This window comes from Meleagris gallopavo, chromosome 5 (genome assembly GCF_905368555.1).
Source record: "Meleagris gallopavo chromosome 5, MGAL_WU_HG_1.1, whole genome shotgun sequence".
Taxonomy (NCBI): domain Eukaryota; kingdom Metazoa; phylum Chordata; class Aves; order Galliformes; family Phasianidae; genus Meleagris; species Meleagris gallopavo.
The window spans coordinates 52013182-52036574 of NC_139408.1; the positions used below are offsets into that span (position 1 = coordinate 52013182).

At 39.1% G+C, this 23393-nt stretch overlaps 1 protein-coding gene across 2 annotated transcripts in view; it reads right to left on the reverse strand.

Moving 5' to 3' along the window:
• The window catches only part of NUDT14 (nudix hydrolase 14), a 50918-nt gene that overhangs the window by 24530 nt on the left and 2995 nt on the right, over positions 1–23393 (reverse strand). For both annotated transcript variants that reach the window (XM_003206765.5, XM_010712001.4), the window contains exon 2: positions 1478–1521. In XM_003206765.5, coding sequence (XP_003206813.1) covers positions 1478–1521 — 44 coding nt within the window. The remainder of the gene's footprint in view (positions 1–1477; positions 1522–23393) is intronic.

Here is a 23393-nt window from a genome sequence, read left to right on the forward strand (position 1 = left end):
ACTTGAATTTTCAGTGACTAGATCATATATTTGTACAATGTAAAAAGTCAAATATTTCATTATTAAATAAGTCTGAGACTGAGTCTCTCTCATATACACTCTATTTTTTATTATTTTGCATGAACTGATCTTTAAAGTCAGGAGTTAATTTCTTTTTTTTCTTAATAGGTGAAATAAAATTGGAAAGACAGAAGAAAGCCAAAGGCCATCCATCTCTTTCTGTGTGCTTAGAAAAGCATTTTGGTGTATAGAATGAATGATCTGAAAAGTCTGAAATATTTGCAGAGCTACTGTGCTTTGCTTGAAACATCATTACATGCCAGTAAGGAGCCAGTGAAATAAAAATGTTAGCACAATACTAGGATACAATTAAACATAAATAGAATCTATGTCTCATTTCAAGTAATTGCCAGTGACAGAATCAAACACTATGACCACAACTTAAGATTGTTTTCTAACAGCCTTTACATTAGTACAATGTGTGGGCTTGTATTTTCACAGGTGAAGGAATATGCTCATATACTCGAGTCTATATCATCTATCTTCATGAATAACACACAACTGTGTATATATATGCACCAAACATATGTGTAAACACATAAGTTCATGGGAGCAGAGCCCTTCCCTGAGTTGATATTTTCACACTCAAGGAAGAGAATTTCATACAATTCAAGCTTTTAATTCCATCTTCCATTCCATCGTTACATCCCGTGCAATGCAACATGTATGAAAACTATAATATCTGACAAGTCAGGCACAGATAAATCATACTGAAAGACATAAACCATGAGAAAATTTGAAAATTTCTGCTAATTCTGTTTAAAGCAATGGAGAAGTATCTGCATTACACAAGGAGTGAGAATTGAAGAGGAAGCTAAAGGAAAAGAAAGACAGAGAGCTGTTGGAGAGGGTCCAAAGGAGAGCCACAAAGATAATCAGTGGACTGGAGCACCTCCCCTACAAAGACAGGCTGAGGGAGCTGGGCTTGTTCAGCCTGGAGAAAAGAAGGCTGCGGGGTGACCTCATTGCAGCCTTTCAGTATCTAAAGGGTGCCTACAAACAGGAGTGGAGTCAACTCTTTGAAATGGTTGATAACTGCAGGACATGGGGAAATGGTTTTAAGTTGAAGGAGGGAAGACTTAGGTTGGATGTCAGAGGGAAGTTCTTTACAGAGAGAGTGGTGAGGTGCTGGAACAGGCTGCCCAGAGAGGCTGTGGATGCCCCGTCCCTGGAGGTGTTCAAGACCAGATTGGATGGGGCCCTGGGCAGCCTGGTCTAGTGTTAGATATGGAGGTTGGTGACCCTGCATGTGGCAGGAATTTGGAGATACATGATCCTTGAGGTCCCTTCCAACCCTGGCCATTCTGTGATTCTGTGAAAAACGGAATATTCAAAACATTAAGGAAGAACCATTGGAAGAATATAGCGTGAAATACAACCTGAAGACAAAAGGAAGTAATGTTATTCCATCTGTTACCTGTCATGTGTCCTCATAAAGTCCCAAAACTTCTTAGCGCCATTCTGGGGAAAAAAAAATAATAAATGTGTCAGTAAAATTAATTCCAAGTGAGAACTGATTATAATGAAATTGAGCAAAAATTTAACAGTTATGTTTTTAAAAACTTGGTAGAGATGACTTTATTGATGAGATTATTCTGGATTTTGACAGCATGTATTACAGATGCTGGGAACCATCACAGGGCATTCCAAATCTCTAATAGACAATACTGTGCTGACTGCTAATGTATAACAGCCTGTGGGTCCAACTCTGGCCGCAGTGTCAACTCAAACCCCCAGTTTAATCCCCATGTATCAGGAAACTATATGCAGCTAAGTTTTAACCAGTAAAATAATCCACAGACCTACATTCTCCCATGGTACCTGTGCAGAAGAATAATTTATCTTTTCAGGACAGCTCAGCAATTACCACCAGCTGAACTAATTTAGGATCCAGGCTAAGAAGGTTGAAGCCCACCTAGCTGATGTTTCATAGTTTGGTTTCTGCTTTCCAGCATTAGGACATATACTGGCAAAACCAAACCAAACCATTGAACATGTCTGCTTGATATTTCTCTGACTTGATATCCTCCAAAAGGTGATTCTCGGGTAGCCTCCACACCACTGTTTACCACTTGTAAGTCATCTTGTCCTCCGCTCTCTTAAAATGAATGACATCTACCACAGCACAGCTGAAAGCAACTCCTGAAAGCATTTTTCCACAGTGACCATGTACACACTTACTTGCACACATATCTATGTTCTGTAATAACCTACACCAGTCCATACATACTAGTTAAAAGAGATGTATATAATTTAGTACCTATTTTAAGTCTATTAGACACGTGGCGATATTTTTCAGCTGTACAACTGCAGCTGATACCTTTTTTGTATTAGCAAACAAAAACCAGACCAGCTGAAGACATACAAACCTTAAATATGCTTCATGTGAAGAGCAGCACAAGCTCGCTGTTATAACGTATACTTAAGCAGATGATCAAACCCTAAGCAACTGGTTAATGATTTAAAGCAGGTAAATGCAAGCAATGAAAGAAGAAACAAGTTCAGTTGGTTGGTAAAGGTGCCAACCAATATAGAAAGGCTCTTCAGCTCTATTACAGATGTCATGACTACCAAGTACACAACAGCTGGTGGGGATTAGATAACAAGCACTCTGGTTCAGAGATTAAGCTCCTGAGCTTTATGAGTTTACCAAGCTTTTTGGAAGAGTGACGGTTTGCTTGCTAGCTGGGTTTTCCTTCATTCCCACAGCTCTAATTATAAACAGTTGTCCACCTCAAGAGAAACTCTAGTCTACTCTTCCATCAATGCCTGTGCATAACTTCTGTAGCATTGACAGGAATCAAATGCATGCATCAGAAAAGAAGCCATGTCAATGCTTAAATGCAACAATGTTGAAAGAGAAATAACGACAGCAAATTCTCAGTGGGAACTGAAATACTAAAACCCTTGGCCATCCAGCTGAGTATATCCAATCTGTTCCACCTGGTGACAGACAGAAGAACAACTTTGAAAAGACTATGACACAACACATATTTGCAACTTAAAAGCACAGGCCCAGTGCTGTGTGATAATTTAAGGCATTACATCCATAAGTTCTGCTCGATCCTCTCGGAGATTTATTTATACATGTAAGACGAATGAATGTGTGGTATTTTTTCTTGCTTGCAGACTGCAGTGCAATTTGCTGTTTGACGTGAGTGACTTGAGGAACTGTGAACTAGAGATAACACCTTCTACGTGTACCTTCATATCAGTTTACCAGCTTCAACCTCCTCCTGCCACCACAGGTAGGATACCTGCCCATCCATTCTCCTGTTGTAGTTTCTCCTTCCCTTGACAAAAATATGGGTGTCCACCTGATGGAGATGACAGACACACCCACATCAAGGCTATCCTAGATTAATTTATGCTCTTAGTCCTGTGATATTACTTCCTACTGTATGATCCCAACAACAATCCTCCTGGCTTTTTCCTCTTCCCATCATTTACTACAGAATCTGATTGCTTTGGAGTACTTAAGGAAGGGTTTCATAAAGCTGAAGAAAATTAAACCCTGGAGAATGAGCCTTAACCAGATGGGATCCATGAGATCTGAATAACCTCTTCTCACGGGTGAGCCCCATTAACATTAGCAGGATCTACCTGATAGATGTGCATGCAATTTTTAACAAAAAAGGTAAAAGAAACTTAGTATGTAAAAACTAGTATGTAAAACTTAGTATGTAAAAAGAATCATACAAGATAGCTCTTTTTCTTCTAGTTTCTAATTGGTTGGCCAGCGCATAAAGAACTTTCACTAGAACATAATTCAGTTAGTTTAAGACTCAAATTCAAAACAAGTCACAAGCTAAATTAATTTCAGTCTGTCCATTCAAGAAGCTGGTTATGATGATACACTCTGACTGGACAATGTTATTAAGTTCTTGTCTGCCTATATTTGAATTAAAAAATATTTTATATGATCAACCTGCACCTGTCCAAATAAAGAAATCAATAAACAAATGAAACATTCCAACATCTCATTGTTTACAATGGCAGAAACTCAAATGAGCACCAGTCATGCCCTATTGTCCAAGTCAAATGTAATTTGAACCCAACCGTATGGAGTTGAGTTCCTATTGTACCCAATGTGTGGTTCATTCCTAACAGACTAGTATGAAGGTTGCTAATTATTAATAGCATGTAAACAGTTACCAATGATTCTTATGCTGCTTTACATACTTTACAGAACATTAATTCCAACCAGTTCCTAACCACCTATGTGAAGCTGTATGTAATATCTCTATCTTAGCTGTAAGACAAAAATTTTATTTGCAGAACTGATCAAAATTCACGCTTTCAAAAACTGCGTAGCCATGACTATTTGTTACATTAAACTGCCCCATGCTGTATATCCTGTCTTCGGCCTTTGAGAGCACTTCTCTTATCATCCCAATTACAGATCCCAACTGCAAAGAATTAAAACATGCAAGTGACCAACATACTCTCAGGAAACAGCAGTGTCTTTTGTAAAGGCTCTCTCAAACACTAAATGATGTTCATTTTAATACAGATACATTTGTTTTACTGTAAGTAGTCTGTTCTCCAATGTTTGCTAAGGAACAATCAAAGTATCTCTCAATGAAGTGTGAGAAGTAAGCATAATACATCCCTGTGAGGTCTTAACATTGACACTTAGTACTTTACATTTAAAACAGATTTTGTTGTTATCCTTCAAATGGGAAATGCATCCTTTCACATTTCATAAAGACAAGTCAACAGTAGTTTGTATTAGTCTTTATTTGTTCAGAATAGCAGTTTTGATACTCTCAACAGCACTGTGTAAGACACTGATTTGGTAAATCTTTAATTATAATGTAATCACACTCTATTTCTGTGCTCAGTGATCAGGTTCTGGGATGCTGCAGTGCTGAATACTGCATATAGTATGTGTAAATTAATGAAGCTGTATTCCAGGAGAGGTAGCGTATGAGACAACTTCATTCCGGGTTACTCAGAAGCCAGATTACTTACATAAGAACAAATTGCATAAGAAAGCCATATCAGGCCAGATGAGATGTCCATCTTGCCTGATACATTGCCTTTGACGGTGAAAGGAAAGTTTAGGGATAGAGAAAGCATACTGCAGTGCTTCCCCAGGACACTCTTTCTGACCTCTGACAAAAGGTAGTTGAAAGATGTCAGAAGACAATCCCTCTACAAGGCATCCAAATTAAACACAGTCTCTCTCAGTTTCCAACCCAGAAAAGCAAGCAGGAATACCAATTTCTATTCTACTTGCACACACGCACAACAGTCTTGTCACAAGTTTGACTTGATAATGCCATTGACAACTTAGAATCACAACACTATACTACAAGCTTCTCAGTCAACATAAGAAGAACTTGATCCCTTTTGGCTCAAGTGACTGCAGGACAACCATGCACTGGAAAGCACTCTCTACTTGGTTAAGTGTTGACAGTAGATTTAAGGTCAGCAGATGTGACCCCTACCAGCAGAAAGCTGTTTATGATGCCACCCATACCTGATCTCCACATTCTCCAGGAAATGAAGACCCTTCCTGCACCTGCTCATTGCCATACTTACAGACAGGAGTCTGTTCACACTATCTATGACAGACAAGTTAGACTTGACTACAGCCTCTGATCAGAATACCATTCTTTTACCCACCTACACCATCTGGCTAAAGTGCCTGGACACACACTGCACCAGGGATACAGCTGTCCCCTGCCTTTCTCCACTACTTTATGTCATGTAGTATCTGAATGATGCAGTCACATTGTCAGGCTAGCAAACACAGAAGATCTCTTTTCCTTACTAAAGGAATCCACTGAAGACTTAGCCCAGCCTAGCCAAGAAAGAGTAGAATAAAGACATGAAACATTCACTGCCTTTGATCCTACAGGGTGTGCTCCTCACATGAGAGACAGATTATAGAGTTTTCCCAAGGATCACTGCACTCCCATCAAAGAATGGGATCTCCTGACAAAGCAGAAGTCTTCAAAATTACAAATGATATGAAGATGGTGGCTATGAAACAACTGTTCACCGGCTCCCAGAACTGAGAAGCACTTTGTCATAGCTGGCTTCCTGAAGAGAAGAGCTGAGGCCTACCTGGCTGCTGAACTGGCCCCGCTCCAGGAAGCAGCGTACGGCCAGCAGTCTGCCTTCCTTTCTCTAAGTACAAAACGATTAATTGATAGTTTCTGAAACACCCAGATGCAAACTCTGCATTACACACAGGTTTTAAAACATTCTAATTTAAGGTTTAGCCTACCTGGCCTCACTTTTATGGATGTTCTATTCCTAAGAGTAAGCTAAAAACACGGCACTATAACAGACAGGAGAACACTCCAAAAATCTCTTTAAATGCTTTCTTTGACAGCAGAAAACAATTGCTACATGATGTTTAGGATGAGGGTGTCTAAAACAACTCCTCACCATGCAGGTTTACAGTAACACATTTCCCGCAATGCCTCTGTAGGGAGGCTAGACCACTTAAAAAACAAATTTATGTTAGAATTGCACCTATTTAAATGACAGCCAACCTTCTTGTAATGAATTCTGCATGGACAACTGTGTGACTGGAGCAGAAAATGTATCTGCCTAGGCCTTACTTAAAGCTCCTCTTTTACTTGCTTCTTTAAAGCATTTGACAATTTAAACAGCTACTGAATTGAAAATGTTGGCCAGGAGCATCTCCTATGTTTATCCAGGGAAAGCTGCTGCTTGGACAAAGTTTCCAAGGACTGCACAGTATCACCAAAGTCACCTCAGTAAAGGGCCAGTACTTTATTAGACTTCCTTACAGCAGACTTTTAAGGAAACTAATAGCAGGCTAAGCAAGCTGATCACTTAAAATGCAGCAGATTTGTGTCCAAAATAAGCAAACTTCACATATGCCATTAAAAAGAGGGAAAAATATATATATCTGTCCTTGACAATGATTAACTTCTTACTGTTTACATTACAGGAGAGACAACAAGACGTTTGGTGACCTATTGTGATAGGCATTAAAAATAGGTAATGGGAACAGTTCCTGTTGAATGATCTTACAATTCAGTTAGAGCTCAGACAAAGTAGGTGTAAACAAAGAGAGGCAGTTAAGGAAGAAAGGCAGATACATAGTACACATGGTATAGATAAGCTACATGGAGATGTTATGAGGGGTAAGATGACAAACACCAGTAATGATCCCTTAGATTCTACCAATTGGACTGGGTTTAAATGGTTACCCAAGAAATGAATGTTCCACGTTTGTGAAAAAAAATAAAACTCCTGAAGTTGACATAATTATAACAAAAATAACTCTGCTACTCCACTTACTCCATTTTCACAGTTCTAAGACAAAAGAACAGCTGATGTCCTTAATCCAATGGTTATGACCATTCTTTAAGCAATAAAAGTTACTCCGTAGGTAAAGAAAAACAGGTAAGAAAATTAGTTGGCAAATAATGGTCTTCAACCAGAGCCAGCAGTGCCAAGCAAGTGTGCAGTCTCTGTTTAATCATTTACATGTCATGAAGCAGTAAAACTCCCTACAGGAATAATCTGATTTTGCTGTCTTCTCAGAGAAATACTACCAGAATTGTGTCTTTTTCTCATTAAATGCAAAATTATTTTTTCTGTTGCATACTTTCATATTCAACTAGAATCATAGACTATACGAGTTGGATGGGACCCATGAGGATCATCAAATCCAAGCCCTGGAATCCAACTAATCTTCTATAAATGTATTTATACAGTTTGGTACCAGTGCGCATTATGTTGCCCCTATCCATGTGGAAATTCACATTTCCTTGTTAAGGAATCTACCTGTTGCCCAGAACGAGCTGGCAAGAGAATGCCAAACTCATTACTTTATTAGCTGGGTCTTTTCAGGTTAATCCATATGAAATGGATGCCTTGGAAATCAAGTAACTGATTCCGGAAGACAGACAAAAATCTGTACCCATTCAGGCAGTTCCTGCAGCCTTTTGCTATTTATTTTCTTAAGTGTATTAGCTTAATGCTTTTCACTCAAATTCACCTTTTTACGATCAATAAAATCTGCAAAGAGGTACATCTATAATAACAGTAACACAGTAATTCAGTACTCCCTGGTTTATAAAATACATGTTCCTATAATAGTAAATTATGCCCTGAAGATGTGCATCAACTGTTGCTTCTTTATCAACCAGTCAGAGCTCTTGGAGTACACAAAGTGGACTTCCCCTGCTATAAACCCAGCAAGACAGGAGACGCTGGATGCTACAACCTAAGGCCTTAGCCTTCTGTACGTGAACCCTTCCCTTCCTTTCTTCTCTCAGTACAGAAGTGCTCCTATTTCCTTGTTACATTTCCTTTTTCAGCTTAATGGAATCTGATGTCACACCTGCAATATTCAGTAATATTCAGTGGAAATCTATTAGGATTTATAAACTAGTATAGACCATTTCTTGTTAGCTGAATTATTAATGCTAATACTTCACATTTTCACTTTCCTATCAATTAGTGATCAAATTACCTTGCACTGTCTGAATATTTCACAGCACTTTCAACACTATGCCAAACACAGAAAAGCTATCTAAACAAACAAACAAACATGTTAGCTTTGATGCCAGAAAATCCCCATTCCCCAGAGTTTGGGATTGTTTTAAAGAAATACAGCATTAATCATCAACATGATACTGCCATTCGAAGAACAGAAATTATATGGGAAAAAAAAACAGCTGAAACAGGTTTGGACTGGTGTAGTTTTCCAAATAAGAATAAAATAAAATAGCTGCCCCACATGCTTTAGAACTTTTGTTGCTTCCTGTTGAGTATTTTTGTTAGATTAGTAAACTAGGGGGTGCTTAACACCTGTCTTTTTTTTGTTTATAGGAGATAGGGAGCTGTTGTGCTGTCCTGAAATATTGTTTTCATTAACAAAAAAAAAAAAAGATGTAAACAATCAAAAATTCTCAGATAATTCAATGTTTTCATGTTAATAAAACATCTTGATCAAACTATTTTGCACATAAAATACATCTGAAGTAAAGGCTTATTACAGTTGTAGGGTTTTTTCGTTGTCTACTTCAAAGGTTTGATTTGTGAGAAGCAGGGAGGTGGCTGTCATCTTTTACAGAATCACAGAATGGTTTGGGTTGGAAGGGACTCATCCAGTTCCAACCCCCTGCTATGGGCAGGGACACCTCCCTCTCGGGCAGGTTGCTCACAGCCCCATCCAGCCTGGCCTTCAATGCCTCCATGGAGGGGGCATCCACAACCAAAATGGGCAAATACTGACAGATTTTATGAAAATATTACATATATTCCAAGAAGAAAAGGAGCACTTTCAGCTGACATAAAAACATGCAGCTTTAAAGAAGAAAGTTATCAATAAAATCATTCTAATCTTCATTAGTTGAGTGCCTGGCCCTCTTTCTTTTCCTACTGAAGGTATGTATCGGTATTAGCAAACTGTCTTATGCCTGCCTATCACATGACAGAACTATTCATTTAAACGTGAACTGTTTCTATTAAAGTCAATCTGAGGGTACAGTTTCTTAACACTGTAAGGTGAATTTAAACTCAGACTGCCTCTTTTTCTCCCCCAGTTGCACATCTCTTCCCCACCCCACCTCTCGCAATTGTGCAACCATGCTTCAAGCTGGTTCTGGATCATTATCTAAAAAAATGGGCTCCACAAGAAAAAACAATGAAAAAAATGCATTTTAGTAACTGACATGAATGTAAATGCCATTATATACACATCACGTTTTCACCAATGACTATTAAACAGAACAGTCTTAGCCTCCTCAAAATTATTGTAAGAATACAGAGATGTATCCGATAAGAACTGTTGGAGAGAAAGACACATGCACACAAAAAAAGCCTAAATTACTATTTCAGTTCACACCCACTAATCCACTGCATCAGACTGCACATGCTGGAGTAAATGAAGCCTCATCTTCAAAAGCAATTTGCAGAATTACTTGCTGATGTTGAAGAACTACTTCAAAAGAGTTTAAGTGTTATGGAATTTTACTGTTTTTTAAACAAGCCACTGTTTAAGCTCAAGAGGAAGGGGGGGTGGGGGGACTGTTTGTTTTTTAAACAAAGGCTTTAAGATTTCATTCCTAAACTATTCTGAATGTTTATTTTAAAAGCATCATGATTACTAATAATGGTACTTTGCAGTTTTTAACTTACCAGCATTCCAATGCTTCAGTTAGAAAGGACTGTTTTAGTCATTCGTGCCTTTGTGGAACACGCATGCAAAAATATACAAACGGATGACTTTTCAAGTACATTAAAAATAAATGCTGTATCTAAAGTACAAAAATACTGCTGCTAATTGGCTCTAACTGACTAAATTAACAATTCCGTAAGTAAGACTAAGACCAAGACCAGCAAAATTCATAGGGACAAATCACCCTACTCACTACAGAGCTCTGTGCCACCACCAGCTGACACAGCACTTCTGGGCAGGGCAGAGCAAGGCAAGGCTGCTGTGGTCACCGCTGTGCTCATTTCTTGTATGAGGATCTTGAGTGATAAAGGTGCTCAGCTCTGTGCAAAAGCAAATTCTTTGAGGCATGGACTTGACTTCTTATCTAAATTAGCTAGAAGGCAAAATTTCCTTGAAGAAACGTTAACAGACACCAGTAGAGACCACACCAGGGTTACCTAAAGAGATGTGAAACCTAAGGTCATAGACTACAATTTTTACAACCCATATCAATTTTCTCTTCAAAGTGAGGGTTATTCTGGTAGGAGTTTGTAATGAAACTGCAAACAGATGGTTATGGCAACAGAGTTTGCTGTTCAAAGGTGCAATTTTTTCACACTTTAGGAGGTAAAATAAACAATGGAGAACACACTAATTTATTCAACTGTTAATGCAATACTGGGCCAAGCCACTTTGTTCGTTTTATGTACATCAAATGCCAGAACAATTACAACTAAGATACCTGATGTGTAAGTAAACTTTCTCATATAGTCCTCTGGAAGTTTACTTTTCAGATCACAGTTTGGTTTTTTGTGTGTACTTTTCAACAATGGAATTATTACAGGTTAGTTTGGCATTCAGCTATCAGTAAGATCACTTACCTTCGAATGAAATTTATAAAACATGACAATTAAGCACATATGAACACATTAAGTCAAACCTCCTTTCTGTCCTTATTTTCTTATGCTTTAAAATACATTATTATTAAGAGAGATCACATATATATATTACTCGTGCTTTATTCAAAGTCAAATATGCGGCAGCATATTGAAATCTATACTACAAAGAGTAAGGATATGGTGCTTGCATGAAGAAACATGATATGCACAGTGGTCACTAACATCATTTTAAATTATATTCTGAGTTGGTAATGTCCTAACTTGAGATGCAGATGGGGTTTTTCTGATATCAAGTTGATTCCAATGAATTCTGTTGTAAAGAACCAATTGCTAATAAGCAGGTTTCAGAAACAAGCTGTAAATGAATATTCCAGTGCTCTTTTACCTAAATTCCTACAGCCCATTGTATCCACAGCAAACAAATTCACCTAGCATCCTTACCATCTTTTTCCATTGTTCTACATTGTTGTTGTGTTGTTGTTTTTAAAGCACTAGTTGTCTGATTTTGTTTGTTTATTTTTGCAAATTTGCTATCAAAGAGACAAAAGGAAAAGCTCAGGAAATGTCAGCCACAACGATTTCTTTTGCCCAGTCTGACCCAGGTCAGCACTTCCATCAAAATAGGACCACCTCCCTTTCCCCACTTCCTGCATGCTCTCCTGCCCTGCAAACAGCACAAATACTTCTCCAGCCACACACTGAGTCACACTACAGATGGAAGATGGATAAAGGACCTAGACAAAAAAAAGCTTCTCCATTGCCAGGCCTGCTGCCATTGCACCAAGGCATGTGCCACGTGGGACCAGCGTAACCGTGATCATGTCTCTCAAGTTCTTCAGTCTTCATCTCCAAATAATGATGGACGTGCAAGACTTTATGAAGTTCAGTGGGATTAATACACATATCTTAGAAGATGAGTTGATGCTAGAAGCAACTGACATAACTGTCCTGGGTATACCACGATCAGAAACTGGTAATGCTTCATTGCCTCAATCCTGTGTCAGAACAAGCAAATGTGCTTCTAACATTAAGAGTACATCCCTGAGGAGAAGGAATATGGGTCTTTGATTAGATCACTGTACACCTCCCACATCCAGTGAACATTAAGGGAAATTAAAAATAAAATTCCCCAAACAATCTTGGAGGTAAGAAACACAGATTCAATTTTTCAAAATTAATTTGGTATTAAGGAAACTAGCATACCTCAGATTTTTAACTAGACAGTTTAAAAATGGAAAATAATCAAAATGACACCTCAGCCCACCGCCCCTGTTTTTCTTAAATCACAAAAGAATGTTAAGTTTCATCAAAAGTCTTCTTTCTGGAGTAGCACTTCTTTCAGAGTAGCACTCCTACTAAAAGCCATACAACCCCCAGCTCATCACTGCGAGTTGTCAGGTGCTTACAGACTCTGGTGCTACAGGAGACACGGCTGCTGGCTCCAGCCCAGAGCCCAACAGCCAGGGAAATACCCAGGGAAACAGCCAGGGAAAACGCAGGGCTGCTGAGAAATCCTACATGCTCTGTATTTCATTTCTTTTTCCAAACTTTTCCTAATTTGTATAAATTAGTACATTTTTTGAACTATTCAACTTTACTGATATGCAACTAACTATAAAGAAATAAAAAATAAAAATAAAAACATCCCTGTTTTAAATGGAAAACATCTCCAGGAAGCTTCTGTTTTCATCTTTTCTGGTCCATTGGCAGCTGGCATTCTGGCCGCAGTTACCAAGATAAGGGGCCTAACTACTATCAGAGTAGTGATAATGGCAGTCAGAGAAAACAGTCTGCACTTGACACAACCTACCTGGGTTGGTTATGTCTGTAGTTACTATTTCAGACCAGAGTAACATTCAGCACATGGTATTCATTGCATTTCTACACAGTATGACATCTCACTTGATATTCTTGAGCCCCTTCTTGTACTCATCATGTTCCTGTAACTCCTGATTCCCCTGACAGCTTACAAGTAGAGCAATCTCAAAGAATTCCAGACTGCTGAGGACAACCTATTAGAATATCTGATCCTGAAGGAGGCATTCACACCGTCTGCCAGGATTTAGGCTTCTCAGCCCAACTCTGCAGGCACAGTGCAGAGAGAAGCAAACACAAGTGCAGTCAGTGGAGGGAGAAAATGAATCTTAAAATCATCAGTCCCAAGGCAACCACTACGCCTACAAGTGTAATTTCTCCTTTGCTACCCTAGGTCATGACCCTCATCCAGAAGAGGAAGGAAAGTGTCCTTTCATCATTAATTTTGCTATGCCACTCAAGGAAAACAACACTGACAACCCTATAAAACCGCAGCGTACGTTACCACTGGTAGTTCAGCCAAACATTAACCACCACCATCAATTGTCTAATACTTCTCATTACCTCTTTAGTCATTCTAACAAATTCTACTGCAACTTATACATGATCTGATTAAAATCTTCTCTGGCTGACAAAGAGCCAGCAGAAAAAGAACCTAGCCCTCTGCTACTGCAGCCCTGGACTACTGCATTTCCAGACTGCTAATAAAGCTACACTAAAACCCATACACTTGATAATTGTCATTGCAATTTCAAAACCAAATTAAAACTACTGTCACCTGAAGATAAGAAAAAGGCTGTGGATATATTAGACTGTCGTATCATTAAAATTAGATTTCTTTTAAAAGGCAGAAAATTAATTGTACATAACTTCAAAGTTACTCGGTTTTACAAATGCATCCATAAAGCAATAATGTATATCCCGTAAGTATGATTTTTAAAAGTAATTCAGAAATCCATTGATTTATAACTTACGAAGGACAAAATATTTCTGATGCAGGAGTCAAATCAGTGCAGGAACAATATAGCTCAGTGAACTGTACACCTTGCATCACACACCAATCTGGTACGTGCCAACAAAGAACCAGCATTAACAAGATTAACCAAGGTTAGCACTCGGGAGAGCTTAAGTTCCAACAAAGTTGGGAACCAAGCCAGGTGCAGCACCGTGGTGTCTCCATGGAGAGGCAGAGGTAGGAAGGGACGCCTCCGACACACTCTACTCCCATTGGAACTCAAGGTTACCACTTACTGCAGGTGTTTTCATAGACAAGGTCTGAGCATTTTTACCATGTCTGCTCAGTACTTTGAATACCATGAGCTTTATAAATATAATTTTTGCTGGCTCCTTCAACAGAATACCAAGACGTTGCAAGCTCTAAGTCCTTAGCCAAAAGTGTAAGAGTAACTCAACTCTCAGACAAAGAATGAAGTTCACAGATTTGCTCCACAGATTTAGGAGGGCTGGACTGAAAAGAAAGAATTAAGTTCCACAAATACTGGAGACAATTGCAAATCTGCCATTGCAAGAGCAAGGTGCATTCTTAGGACTAAAAGAACATACAAAACGTACCACTGCAGCAATCCCCTGCCAAGGCACAACCAGCTGTTCTGTCACTAGGGCTAGAGGAGAACCTACAGGCAGAGTGGAGGAAAGACACAATGCCAACTGCCATTCACCTGTTGTTCTTTTGATTTATTTCTATTAAAAAACAACAACGAATTCCAACATTTTTTCCATTTAGTGAGAAAGTTTCCCTCATTGCTTGTTTTCAGGAGGCGGTTGAACCTCTTCTCCCCACTTCCAAACATAATTCTTATACTTAAATCTCATCATTTATCTTATTAGTTTTACAAATTAATCCTTCTCTACAGAGGGTATCATGGTGCTCCAGGGAGGCTCATATGTTCTAGTGGTTCATGTGAGAGCAGCGAAGCTCCACACAGATCAAAGAGAAAGCAAGGAGATAAATTGGATAAAAAGAAAAAAGGTTCTGTAGGCTGACAGGTCAGTCACCTACCCTTACAAGGATCTACTTATGGAAACAGTCAGGTTTCTGGAGGAACTATCCTGAAAAGTACTGTAGCAGCCAGTTCTGTACCAACGATTATTGACCGGTTACAGTGAATGGAAGGCAAATGTTCTCACATTATTCTTGAACTGAATGGAGTGGCACAAAGCAGACGAGTTACTGAGTTTTATGCTGTACACACTGCACTGCTATGAAATGCCATTTGAAAGAGCAGCCCAAATCTTGCAGACGTGAGCTGGTGGCCACATCACTACAGCTGCAATCTCCCTATTTTCTAAGTAAAGATGATGATAAACAAACTGCTTTACATTTGCCCTAAGTAAGGATCAAGTAGAAACAATGCAAACGGAGCCCTGACCTCATCAATATATTGATAAGGAGCAAAAATACACCGCTGTGTTCAACAAGGTCAGATTTTCACAAGTTTATAGAAGCGTATACTAAGGTTCTCAGCACCTGGCCTTTCAAAGCCTGGAACCTTTTACAGTTGAGAGCATTAAACAGCAAAACACAGTGTTATGTACATTTCAACTTTACAAATAACACCAATTATTATGGCTAACTAAAAAAACAGCTAAAATTGTTGAACTACTAAAAGAACGACATTATCAAATTCTATGCAGCTGATTGTATGGTCAATAATCCTAATTTAAAAAATCTTGTGCACTCCATTTCCAACTATTTCATACAGAACATCAAGTGACTGCAATATTACATGTCAAACTCTTGGAAAAAACAATTTTCTTCATTAAGAATCTGATCTAGTGTCCAAATTATGTATAGATGCAGCTGTTTTAACTCCAGAAAGAATGAATTAAAACTGAAATTTTAAGACGTGTAAATAGCACGTTGTGTGCTCTATCAGCTTGCTGAGCTGCTTCTTTAGTCTTTTAAAGCAACTGTTTGTTTTGCTTACTAAATGCACACCTCCATCATACGCAGCATGACACGCCAGAAGGAGGTTTGGGCTCAAAAATGTAATGCTCCAAGTTGGAGTAGGACTGCTGTGTCTCATGCTTTCTATGTGCACTCGCCTCTTTTCCTCTCGTACAGCAGAAGGTCTGGTTTGCACAACTCTAAAAAGCACACAGCACTTACTGACTGGAAGGGCTGCACTGTGTGGAGGGAAAGGAACGTGGGAAAGGAGAGGCAGGTGAGAGGACGGCTCCAGAAGAGACACTCGTGCCATTCCCACGTGATACACAAATGTACTTTTCACACAGTGAACGCACACAACGTATTTTAGATACTACAGCACGAAGAAAAATAACTACCTTAGAAAGATACAGGGATTTGAAGCACTTGATATTGAAAATACCAGAAGACATCCCCATACATGGGGAAATGAAAACTAGAAAGCACAGCAACATGCAACTTTATACGTGTGTGCTTCTCCTCCACACAAGGAAAAAAAACCCCTAAAAAAAAAAAAAAACAGCCATGGCAATTTTGCACACATGCACACACACAGAGGGTCACAAAAGCTATGAAAGAGATACTTAACAGAGGTTCCTGAGCAGATGACAAGCCGTTAAACTTTCACCTTAGGTAGTTATGATGATTTGATGTGTCTTTTATGATATGTCCCATTTTTTTTAATTCAAATCCTCAATGTGTTTAACAAGCAATTCTTCCATCAATCTTTGATGTGTTTTACTTATAAAGCAATGACAGTTTTCAGTTCAGGCTCCTTAAAGTTCCAGAGAAACCATTTTCCACTCACTTGCTTTGAAAGCCATTAAAATAACTTGATGAAGAACAGCAGCAGGGGGCTAATAGAAGCCAAGGCTTAGTAACAATCTTTAGATTTTTCTCCTAAGACTTTCTCACAGACCCTCCTCACAAAGATACTCAGGGCTTTTCATCTTCTCCTTTCTCCCCAACTCCCCCCCCCCAATGCAGTTCAAAGTGACAGATGCAACCAGTTCCAGGTTCTGCTGTTTTCTTCATTTCGCTTTTACCTTCCAATTGTGAAAAGACTCCACTGAAATGTGATTCCAAAAGCAGCAGCCACCTCCTCCTTGTCTTTCCATTGGGAAAGAAGTAACGCATGGAAAGATTCAAGAAGCAACTCCTAAACATCTCCTAAACTCTCACCTATTCTGAAGGGAGCACTGGTACAGAGAAATGGACCTGTTGCTTAACAGAAAATACAATTGACATTCAATTAACCAAATTAATAAGTGATTAACTGAATTGATTAGTGATTTATATGCTGTTCTGCATTTTAGCTCAGTATTTCTGAAAGCTTCATAATGACAGAGATGCTGGAATGGTTTAAAACTAAAGAGGTTTAACCTAAAGAACTGCACAAGCCAACGGAAAATTACCTTTAATCACTCTTTAAAAATTTGAACTGCTTGTAACAAATGGCCAAGTTGTCTGCTGATGGCTCCATGCAAATGCAGAAATCAGAGTTTAATGGAAAACAGAACTATTAGGATAGTATTTACACCGGCCAGAATCAGCAGAGCGTACTGTTTTGATCTACACTTTGCCATGCAGACCAACATTTTATTTCTCCATTATTATGGCCACTTGAAGTACAATCTTTTGGGGGAACTTCTGGACCTGAGCACTTCAGCACTCTACTTATATCACAACTGCTGCACTCGAATGACACCACTGTTGTCAAAGTGCTGTATGGGGCATTTCTACTTTAATTAAGTCAGGCTATGGGACACAACCACTCATCCCAGACTCTAGTTACAGGTCCCTGTTCTTTTAAAAATTAAGCTACTTTACAGTACACAAGGTTTATGAGCAAACAGGGACTGAAGGAGGCCAGACACATATATCCTCATCTTTAGGACAGAGGCAGCATGTGGGAGAGATCTGAGGTCAAGAAGGCAGATGGTGGGCAGTGCCATTATAGCTAAGTCACCTCTTGTCCTTATAACACTGAGCTTTATGTTTTACAGTTGCTGGCTCTCACAACTTGTGTTTCTGCTTTATTTTGGCAAGCTCGTACTCCCTCTTCTGTATAAGAATACATTATGAAATAACCTCTTTCATGTCTGAGATGAACACCAACAAGCATACCTTTTGCCTCTCCTCCTGCTAAGGTAACACACTGTGCAACCACTGAATTGAGATGCCTTTTTCAGTGAGCTTTGCTTAAAAATCGAAATCAAAAACGAAACAAAAAAAATCACTGGAGAAACTCTAAGTCTGTGAACTGGCACAGAGCCCTATCAGTAAACACACAGAAAGTCTCTGTTGGCTTTCTGAGATAACTGTATCATAAATATAGGAAAAAGATCCAGCAAGACCTGAAAACAAAGAAATTCACTAAGTACAGAAGCAATATTCTGAGCAGCACTAACTGTTACGTATAATTTCCTACAAGCATGCAATAATTTACCAAATTAGAAAAATGTAGGGCTGGAAGGACCTCACAAGATCCCCAGCACATCTCTTTCAACGGTGGCAGGATCAAACATATGTTATGTGAGTGCTGTATAATGCATGCCAGATACGAATAGGCATCTGAGCGTTACGCACTCAGAGCTTCTGTTCAGGCTGTTCTATTGCTCAAGCTACTCAATCATTCTGGCAATTTTAGGTTTAAAATAAACACTTGCAATACTATACGTGTAGTATTGCTGTAGCATTGTTATGCCAGCAATACACAACCTAGAGCTTGTCACACTACAGAATCACCACTTAATTAAAGTTACCACTAGCATTACTCTTCCCACATTAGTTTTCAAGCGTCTGTGATTACTTCTCCAGGAGAATAAATTCTTCTTTTCCCATATTTTGTATTTTCAGAGAAAGCACATCCCTCACCTTCAGGAGTTTAGCCTCATTTCCCTATAATGTATTCATCACCACTCAGCACATCTGTCCCAGCAAATCCCATTTCCTGTCCCATTCATGAGGCTCAGCAACCTGGAGCTTCAGTGATTGCCGCCACACTTTTCCCATGGCCTTCTCACCTCTCCCCCCCCACGCACCCCGCTCCCATTGTTTATCATCTGTTCTCCCCTGCTGCAAACTGCTGTCAGATGTTCACTTATCCCTAATCTTGCTCACTGCCTTTGATATTCTTTCTAATCCAACAACCTGTCAACCGGGGCATCAGCCCATGTCCAGACCAGCTGCTCTGTCACAGGCCCTAAGATTCCCTCTCAGCTCCATGTGGTATTTAAAGGATTTTGACACAGCAACCACGACGTGAAACAAATAATTAATGCTGTTTTGAGCAGCGATCGCGGCTTTAGTATGACATGAGCTGACCACTAAGAAAAACTGAGCTTTACTTTGTTTAAACTTCAGTAAACTTTAGCATTACTGTGCTAACAAGCCTTTGATCGATGTCTGGGGAACAGCGCCGAGAAGCTGAGTTCTGAGATGCAAAAACTTGTTACGAAGCTACGGAGAAGAAGGAATCCCAGTGCAAGGCAGAGAGGCAGCAAACTTCATACGCCTGCTGCGTAAAGCATATTTGTGCAGCCTGAGCTTGTAGTAAGAGTTTTCATAGCACAGGAGCTGACCTTCTGTAAGCTAAAGATGAAGATACAAATGTGTTTTAAATACAGCAGGAGTTGAGGTAAAATAGTTATTGAAAATGCACTTGTATTTTCAGGAATATCAGAAGGCATATTTTCATCCCATACAGACCATCAAAACTTGACATTTTAGAGAATATTCCCACTGACAGAGAAGGTCTCATTTCCATAATACTCAGATTTGCTGTAAACACTCAAAATGTTACAGTGTTCATCTGCTTAAAACATACAGAATACACATAATGTCATAGCTGAAGTAATGACTCAGATGACAGATTTTTTGTGCTGGGAAAAAGAAGTATCTGGTATTTAAGCAAACATATGTATTTTGATCCAAACTGAAAAATAAATACAACATTTCGTTGTTGAAGTACACGAACACTATTTTATTTCTCAGATCTAACTGCAATTACTACAAAGGAGACAGTACCAAACGAGTCAAAAAAGCCACTTTACACTCCAGTAAAAAAACAATAATAATAAAAATCTTGATGATGGCTTTTATAACACTGTTTAATCACAGGGACCTAAACCACTTTTTTTCTTATGGCTTGTCTATACCAGGACATCAAGAAAATGCATCTGTAGTAAGTACCTCGATGAACCTGAATTCTGCTAGTTAAACTCCATTAAACCCCTGTGTGGACAAAGTCATTCTGTTGAGTTTACTGCTCCCTCAGGGCACGAACAGGAAAGTTAGCGTGGATCAAGGTAGGGTATGAATTCAAAGTGCAGTGGTACTTTGAAAGTGGTTTAACGTAAACAGCACCAGACTCTTTGTTGTAGAATGAGACTTGGAGTCAATCAGGAAAGTCCTGTGTAGACAAGCCCTCGCAGATGAGGCTACTGGAGTAGTGCTGTCAGAGGCAATGGTTTGCAGCCTCTTTACCTCCAGACCTGGAAACATCTTCCACAGAAGCTGCAGACCTTTGGTAACACATTAAAACCTTCTGCTAAATAGCCTGGTTCTCCTAGCCAGCTGACAGACTGTCTGCAAGTAGTCCGACAGCCCTCACAAAACAGTGCATGAGAACCTGCAAAGTACTGGCTTAAGGGAAAGACAACACACATATTTCCTCCTAATGCTTGGCCTCAGCTTCATAGATACTCCAAAGTCAACCAAGCTGCGTAGCTAGTGATGACATTAATGATATATTAATCTCATAGCAGTTGGACGTCATGATCTTCCTAAATCCCTTCCAAATGAACTAGTCTAGTCTATTTTAATGCTCACTTACCTAAGGGTAGGCACATTTCAGCCCATTGCAAGGATGCTACAGATGATGCACAACACAATCTTATTCTTTCCAGTGAATGACATTTGTTGTCGTTAAGTTTACTGACTCACCATATGACTGACCTAAAAATGTGAAGTTTTGTTGCTGCCAATTAATTTTCATGTATTTACTTCAAACAACTCCATATTCTCTTCTAAAAGTATGCTAGATGAAGGCATTCAGACTTACACAGCTTAACGTTCACTGAAACAAAAATGAGAACTTGCTTTCTTTTCAACTCCTGCTCTTATTTAGTAACACTCCTCATTTCCTGCTGTGGTAATTCATAAATATCTCATACAAATATATCTCGCAGATTTCCAGAACTGAATTCAAGGCTGTATAGCTGACTCAGAAGCAGATACACCTAGATTCTGTAATTTCTTTTCTTAAACCTGTGCCCTAGTTACAAAGAATACTGCTCCTTTCAAAGGAAACTGTGTTCCCTCCATGCTTAACTCCCTAACATTGTTCTTGTGAAACTTTCACGCTTCCATTCTTCCACCCATACAAAAGAATCATGTCGCACTTCAGCCATAATTTCCCAGTCAACACAGCAACAGCAGATCAAAAATCTATCTCATCCAGGATCCCAGATGCCTGAAGAAGAATATATTGTTAACACATTCCCAGCTTTCTGCAATTTGCAGCTCAGAGACTTCCTCAGCTAGCAGCAGCACACTTGCTTTGAAGATTGATGTTATAGACTGACATAACAGACTCGTCAAATTGAAGAAAATGAAACAAATTTTGCAGTGAAAACAGCATCTCCTTTTATTGCACAATTTTTATGAAAAAAAATGAAGTGCAAAATAAATGTATTACTGAGTAGCATATTTCCTACTGCTTGGAGCCTTTTGAAGATTCAAGAGAAGACTTACTTGTTTGAACAGGTAACTTAAAAATCTGTTTACTCCCTCAACAGCATCATTTTTAACTGTCAAAATACAAAAAGAATGCTTTATGTTTATAAAGAAGCAGACGGAAGTTCCAGAGAACATTTCAGGCAGCTGGGCACATTCACGTTGCTATTACCATATAAACCATTTTTTTTTAAATGTAAAATCAGATTGTTATTATTATTTTAACACAGCGCAGCTTTGCTCTTTTCATCTTCAAAGTTTTCATGACATAAATGATACGGGCCTAGCTTCTGCTCTGCATGCACACAGCTTATCATAGAATCAGGGTCTTAATTTTCTTGACATCTCTGAGGCAGTTAAATTGTAAAGACACAGAAGCAGAGTGGTAGCTCATAGCCCCAAAAGAAAGCAATATCAAACCTAAGATTAGAAATAAGAAATGCCTCATTCATTAGTGAATTGTATGCTACCCCTGAGGTATGTTTTCCATCCATTATAAAGTTCATCGTGTGTTAAAATCCACAGTAGTATTGAAAATTACTTTAGAATGACTGTAAAACTTTAAGAGATTATAATTTAATTCCCTTAACACAGAATGAAAGCATCACACCTTAAAATTCAATTAAAGGGAGCGTTTTTCACATATCTAACTTTAAAATAAACTACTTTAAACATTAAATCGGGAGGAAACATGAGCACGATTACTCTGAACTGTGGAAGGGATGTGAAGCTCACAGAAGAGCAAAGAGTTCCAGTTTACCATCACCGATCATATTCTTGAGTTGAGATGCAGAGCTTTTCAGGTTTATTCCACATAATGGAAATAGATGCCCATTCACCATTCCACAGTTTTGGAATACAGCCTCACTCACATGCATACTGGGAAAATTAATGATAGTTGATATCAGTCTAGTAACAAACTTCTTAAAGTTCCTGGGCAGAATGAATGCATATGTTTATACAATGCAAGGAAACCGTGGCAAGAACTCCCTTGCCAGAACAACCTTCAAAAACAAAGCTATAGAAGTCTGGGCTAGATCCACAAAACCTTTTTATGTGAGCTCTGGGCAAAAGTTCCCATAGGTGCTCAAGGTGTTACTCCTCCATCTGAACGCTTCTCATGCTCTGCCTCCCATGGAAGGACACTTCCCAGCTCAGAGGTCACCAAAAAGAACATGCCAAGTCACTTACTCCTGTGGAGCTAATTTAGTTAAAAGGCTAACAAAGGTAGGTTTGAACTGGAACAGCAGAGTGAGAGCTGGAGCAAAAATACTTTTCCTTCTGCTAATTCTCACAGGGTAATTACCAATACTGCAGACAAACAAATGCATGCACTAACATATTACTACAGGAAGATTCACCAGAGCTCTGCCTGTCAAAACCCTATATTACAGTCCAAACCCAACATTAAGAACCACTGAAATCCCATGCAACTGTTATTAAGAACACTGAGAACACAGATTCCCATTTAGGTACCTAAAGCTGCCCCAAATCCTCAAAACTCTGCCCAGCCTCAGCAGGCTTTGTAACCTTCATTTTCTATTATTATTTTTTATTTTTTGTCTGTCTAGCATACAGGCCAGTGCCTGGCTAACATACACAAAAGAGAGCTGAAGATTTACACACAAATGTGTTTCCCAGCAGTGAGAGCACTCTCCTGTGATGTGGGAAGCAATATTAATTGAAGCAAGATCTTGCAGCCTGACTCTACCACATCCCAGGGAAATGCCCTAGCCCTTGGGCACAGAGTTAATCTCTCATTAGCCATCCCTCTGGT